The 6,703-nt window shown below is 43.3% G+C and overlaps 1 protein-coding gene across 1 annotated transcript; it reads left to right on the forward strand.

The window, feature by feature from the left end:
• Window positions 1-335: 335 nt before the first annotated feature.
• Window positions 336-6,289, forward strand: LOC139690486 (dopaminechrome tautomerase-like). The gene is made up of 2 exons (XM_071587943.1): window positions 336-777; window positions 5,376-6,289. The coding sequence occupies exons 1-2, from the start codon at window positions 336-338 to the stop codon at window positions 6,287-6,289; spliced, it is 1,356 nt and encodes a 451-aa protein (XP_071444044.1).
• Window positions 6,290-6,703: the final 414 nt, after the last annotated feature.

Genomic DNA, 6,703 nt, shown 5'->3' on the forward strand with positions numbered 1-6,703 from the left:
TCCTACGAATCCTTGAAACAGGAAAAAGATGAAAAGAATACGGAAAATATAGTATACTGAGGTAATTTAAGGAAGGTCACACAAATATAACTGCGGTTAATAATGGGATAAAAATTGAAGGCAGGTATTTGGACCAAATTGAGTAAATTTTATAAAATTTTTAATAAGGAGCAAAAAGAATTGCATGAGCACATCATGGAGGTTCTATGTGAAAAAACCACCCGGGCGGTATTCGAACCGGGAACCTCCGGACTAATAACAGTCGAGGAACGCAACGCACCTCGCCATATCAAACATAACGCATCTAACCCGTTCTTTTGTTCTTTACAGGTAAAATGGCTCTCCCGCCACAGTTGAAGATGACGACGGCCCTATGCCTGCTGTCCGTAGCGGCGGCCCTCTCCCTGGGATCCTACGCTCCCGAGTCCTACCTGGACATCACATACGGCCACGGCCTGCCCACCTACGGGCCCTCGCTACCACCGCCCTACGCTTCGGGCCTCGCCTCCCAGGGACCGCTGCAGGAGGTGTTCCAGTACAATCAGCTCCAGTACAACGTTCCGCTGGGCGCCCAATTCGACAACGGCGCCTACGACCCCTCCCGTAACGTGTTCACCGGCCTCGAGCTGACCCGGGACCGCATCTTCCTAGCAGTGCCGCGCCTCTACCCGGGAGTGCCCTCCACGATCAACTTCGTGCCGCGCGTGTCCTCCGTGCCAAACCCACCCCTCCAGCCGTTCCCCGGTTGGGAATGGCAGTCCCCCAACGGAATCGGAGGTGAGTGGGCCCTCATCCCAGAAAGGGGACTCCGTCCCGATTCGATCCTCTTGCCACTCAGCAAGGTCTCGAAATTGTCGATCCTCAAAAATTGCAGAGTTTGTTGCCGTAACGACCTCGGAAATTTCCCGTTCTTGTGCGCAAACAATGAGATTCATCCAGGTCGATGCGTTGAAAAAATTTCGTCACTGTCGACAATTTTGGTTCCTTAACGCCATCCTTCCCCATACGAGACGGACTTAGTCCCTATTGTTCGGATAATTGCATCATTTTCCTTTTTTTTTGCTATGCACGCATGTGGTATGTAAGTTGTTTTGCTGGTTTACCATGGATAACAATGCACTTATAGTAATACACTTTAATATTGCAAAAAAGAAATTTTTTTGGAAAATAGAATATTTGAGCAAAGACGCTCATCTCATTTGGCATTATATTCCTATGACAGGTATTCAAGGGATCGGGGTTGGTGCATCTCGTATCAGTAATTACATTTCTGCCGGTTGGTTGAAGCACACTTATAAACAGCCTTGGAATAGTTTCCCTTGACGTTAATTTAAAAATATTTTATCACCATAACTTGAGGAACTGATTTGATTATCAAAACGGGGTAAATGGGGATGCCTCATCGGTTTCTCTCAAAAACTTCGATCTCCGCCAATCCCTCTTCCTCCTCCCTTCCCACAGTTCCGTCTCTCTTCTCTTGCTTCCCTCATTTCAACCTTGGTCTCCTAAGAGTTCCTTTCTGCCAGTGTCACCCATAGATTTCCCTCTTCAACCAATACTCGGGCGGTTCACTTAAAACAATACAAAAATAAGGACTTATTAGAATAGTTTTGGGGAAATTTGACGAAAAAGTTAGAGAGAAATGTTTTCGTTCACTGGTTAGGCCTCATTTAGAACATGCCGCTAGTATTGGCTTAAGCCTTCGATTTTATCCGATTCCGTAAAAATATCCGATTATAAATTATGATTCAACGATCGCCTTGGAAAAGGTGGGGGAGGGGAGTTGAATTTTTAATCAGAAGTGATTTAAAATATATGTTAGTAAGTGCCAGAGAATTCAATTACTCCAGAAGGCCTGAATACATGATTTTTTAAATAAATATTAATACAATAAGTAACTGCGTGGAAATTGTTTAAAGGCCTCCAAAATTTGCTCATCTGTCTGATATTGATGAATTATTATCGAAATATGACAATGAATATGAACATTTCATAATCACAGGGGACATAAATGCCAATTTTAATTAATATGTAAGCTCCTATGATACCACTTATCACCGGAACATATTTAATACTTATAATTTGAATATCTTGCCCCTTGAGCCAACAAATATACCGTGGATCGATTCAGCAATCACTTCTAATCCTGGAAATGTAGTTTCCCATGGTCAACTTGCTGCACCTGGTATCTCCTCACATGGCTTAATCTATACAGCCTACTAAATACCCCAACGATCAAGCTAACCTTTATTCGTAAACTTAGCTTGAATATTATAAATGAATATGATTTAATTAATTGCCCTGCATCACTTCCATGGTGCAATATTTAATATCTAAATGACATCGAAGAAAAGGTTGACATTAAAAATTCTTTTCTAATCCAATTGCTGGAATTAATCGTCCCTGAAAGAATTAAACGTGTTTCTAAACCACCTTCACCATGGCTGACACACGATGTAAGAAAATTCATGACTGCACGCGATACAGTTTTCCGCGCATTTAAGAGATCAAAAAGCATAGCCTTATTCGATAAATATAAGAAACTTAGGAATAAAGATAAGCAGGAGATAAGAAATGCAAAAATGAGATATTTTCTCTCACTTACTATTAAAAGGGAACAGCTAAATAACCTCTGGAGTGAACTTAAATTTTTCGGAATAGGTAAAAACAAAGATTCTACCCCTACCCTCTTCGCATTCGCTCGACATATCGAACAATAAATTCACCTTGCTACCAAACGCATTGGGTACTTTGACAAAAACCAATCCTCAGCAAGAACTCCACAATAATTGGATTGATTGCTGTATTAAGGTCGCGTGCAGTGTGGAGGAGGTAGATTTTTAAACCGTTGTTATGATAAACTGAGTAGCTTATCAAAATTATTAGATGAATTATTCGTGGAATTACAGATTTCTCTTGCAGAAATTGGAATGAGATCTATTTAGTGATAATGTTGAAAATATATTATTAGCCCCATTATAATACGGTAGGAGAGATAATGTAAATTAAATTAGACTTAGATTAGAATAGAAAGATTTAAGAAGTCATTTTCCCACGAGTTATAAGGGACCATAATGACATCATCCAACCGCGCAAGGAGAGAAAGAATTTTTCTTTTTCATTCTAATTAGCCTAGCGTGTTGTCCTTATCTCATCTAGCTCTAGCTATTGTACTTCTTTTTACCTATTTATCACCCTTAGATATCGTAGTGCATGCATCTTTAGTTATCATGACCTAGATTATTTGCATTATTTTATGGGAATATGTTTTAACTAGTAATCAAGGGGAAATTTGTTTTTGATGCTGCATGCCTGGCGTGTGGTCACCACATGCCACACACCCGGGCGGTAGCTTGCGGAGTGCCATTTCGTATGGTAGAAATTAGAAAAATACAATCCACACAAGAAAAAGAATCATTAGTTGGATTAATATTTTTTTCAATTCACAGACCTAGTTTGCAACAGGTTAACCATTCATTTTCGAAGTAAGTCCTCATCATGAAAATGTGTCAACTGTAAAGTTTGACCCGACCTCGAAAAGAACTCGGTGAAAAAGGTTTTGTGTGGTCTCTACAGCGTTTCTTGTTCCCTTGTGTGCGGTTAAACAAATGCAACAAAATGTCGCCTGAAAATATCGAACTTAATTCTACGTCTTTTCGCCCCAATTCTCTTCTTCATTATCTTCCGTGTCACATCCACCTTTTCAACACTCCTTAAAGATGCATAGGTTTCGTAATTGAAAACGATACATTGTTCTTTGTTTACTGGCACCAAGCATATTTTGAAAAAATGCGCTGCTTTAAAAAAGTACGTGTACATATTTTTTATGTTTTTTTTTCACAGAGTTACGACCTTCTCAGTGAAACACGTCCATCTCCTCAAGTTTCTCTTCGCCACTTAATCCATCAAGCATGCCACACAACGGTGGAAATGTGAACTCTTTCCGCAGCTTGCCCAGTAATTTTATATGTCAACACCTAGGGATGCAATGCTTAGTATTTTCGAAAGTAAAAAAAAAATGCATGAGCGGACAGAGACATTAAGATTGCCATTACCCCTTACTTTTTAAATCTGTTCACGGATGAAAAATTAATTTACCCATCACTCCATCATGTTGACAAATGTATTAATTCAATAACCCTTTTATTATGCTTATTTTATTTAGGATGCAGAACCAAAATACTAGTATGAACTTTCCATATCATTGGTGCAACTTCGCTTTACCTTGTACGAAATGGACCACAATCCCCGTCAGTCTTGATTACCAAAAAGGTCATAATTAGCATTTACTGGAAAATGGATCAAGCAACGCAATGATTTTGTTTAATTCCATAGTCAACAATGTAAGATTGATCATTTAAATAATTTTAAGCCAAAAAATCTAAAGAAGACGCCAAATAATTTCAAATGCTCGTAGATTGGTCATAAATGAAAATGGAGCCAATGTCCGTTCTTTGAAAATAGAGGTTAAGATAGAATCCCCGGGCAGCTAATACGAAAGCTTCCGCCATTACTGTGACGCCCGTATAGGTCTCGTCAATGTCCCTCTATGCGTATTGCCGACAGCAGCATCCAACTGGCGTCTTAAAGAGCCCATCCCTCAGTCATTCAATTTCTTCTGGATAGTCTGCCGATCGGAAATAGACTTTGGATGATGACCCCTCGAAAATACGACAGCTGGCGTTCTAAAGAAATTAGCTATTTTAAACAACATCATAAAAGTAATGCATTTAAAATGACAGTAAATAATCTTCCATTCCACACAGTATCGCCCAAAACTATTTCCCATTCCTTCATCCTCACCGCTTTCCTAACGCTATTCCTTACATATGCATCACGGCTATAAAAATCCTACGACATCATAAGTACTTCCTCCACCAATTTTTACAGCCTGCTTCCTTCGAATCCTTCAAAAACTTCTCCTTTTATCCTAACTTTCAAAACACTTCCTCTGATATAGCTTCCATCAACTGTACGATTTCTCCGAAAATAGCCGTACACGGCAATTCAAACTGCCTGGATCACGCCTGCAAATACGAGGACACGCGTAAAGTGTCGAAACAGTGGTAATATCGAAATTATAGGATTCGATATCATTCATCCTCAATTAGAACCCGTCGGCAGTCCTATTTGAGAAAAACTGTTAACTCTGAGTCTGGGCTCTTCGGCCTATTTGGACGAGTCGAGATTAGCAATAAGTGGTGTTCACTCGAACTTTCCGTATTGTACCGTCATAATGAGAGAAATGTGTGCACGTGAATGGTTTTTTTGTAGTCGTGTACGTGTAACGTACCCACTGACACCATCTTTAATGTGAAGGGGAGTCACATGGTGCTCGCTCGATTGACACCACCTTATTTCTTTGTCTACCGCAGGCTACGGCGCCAACTGCTCCGGTCTGGTGTCCGTATACCGCATCCGCGCCGACCGCTGCAACCGTCTGTGGGTACTCGACAGTGGCCTCACCAACTCCCTGGCCGGATTCATCCCTGTCTGCACGCCTAAGCTCATCGCCTTCGATCTCTCGACTGACCAGCCGGTACGCACCATCACCTTCCCGCGAGCCGCCCTGCGCCCCTCCACGCTGCTCACCAACCTGGTCATCGACGACGTGGACGGCCCGGCCCGCGACCCACGTTGTGATCGCCTCGTATTCTACTTGAGCGACACGGCCGTTCCGGCCATTGTGGTCTACGACTCAGGCCGTGACCAAGTGCGCAGGATAAGCGACCTCAGCATGTACCCCGACCCAGATTTCGGCATGTACACCATCAACGGCGAATCCTTCTCCCTCATGGACGGTGTCATCGGAATGGCCCTTTCGCCGCCCCCCAACAGGGTTCTCTACTTCCAGCCCCTGGCTACCGACAAAGTGTTCTCCGTCCCGACGTCTGCCCTTCGGGACTTCGCTGCGGGCGAAAGCCAAATGCTGCCCGTTTCTCTGGTTGGAAGGAAGTCGTCGGCGGGGGCTGGTTTGGCCACTGACCGCGACGGTATCCTCTACTTCTCGCCCATTCAGGAGAATGCGGTGGCCTTCTACGACCCTAACTCTGGGCGACAGGCGGTCATCGCGTCGGACGACACGCGGCTCCAGTTCGCCGCAGAACTGCGCATCGATGAGACGGACGGTTCCCTGTGGCTCCTTTCCACGCGCTTCCAGAAGTTCTTCCTCAACACGATCAACCCCAACGAGGTCAACCTCAGGGTCATTCGCATCCCCCGGGAGGCGATCCAGGGGGGGCATCGCGTCTTCGCTAGATCCACCAGCAACTCCACTGCGGTGTTTTAAGACCCTCCGCACACGCCGGAAGTTTGTTTATCAGCCTCCTCCCCACCCATAACGAATTTTGAACTCGACCACCGATCGAATTTACGACATAGTTTTTTTATGGTCCACAGTTTTTCCTTTTGATAACCTGAATGTTTTTTATGTAACGTATTGGAAAGATGTGAGTTTACATCTGGAGATTCCGATGATTTTAGACGTCTACCGGACTCGAGGCTGCAGCCGAAAGCTACATTCGCAACAGTCTTGAATAAAATTAAAGCGTGTCACAGTATTTCACCAAATGCGAAACTTCTCTAAAAATTCCAAACGAGGAGGCATTTCCTGTGACATCAATGGACAGCTCACTCTCGGGCACTATCAAGCACGGAATCGTCAACATCTTTCAGTTACCAACGGCGATGGCTCTCTCCCTTC

Source organism: Hetaerina americana, unplaced genomic scaffold (assembly GCF_022747635.1).
Source record: "Hetaerina americana unplaced genomic scaffold, ioHetAmer1.1.p SCAF_3, whole genome shotgun sequence".
NCBI classification, from domain to species: domain Eukaryota; kingdom Metazoa; phylum Arthropoda; class Insecta; order Odonata; family Calopterygidae; genus Hetaerina; species Hetaerina americana.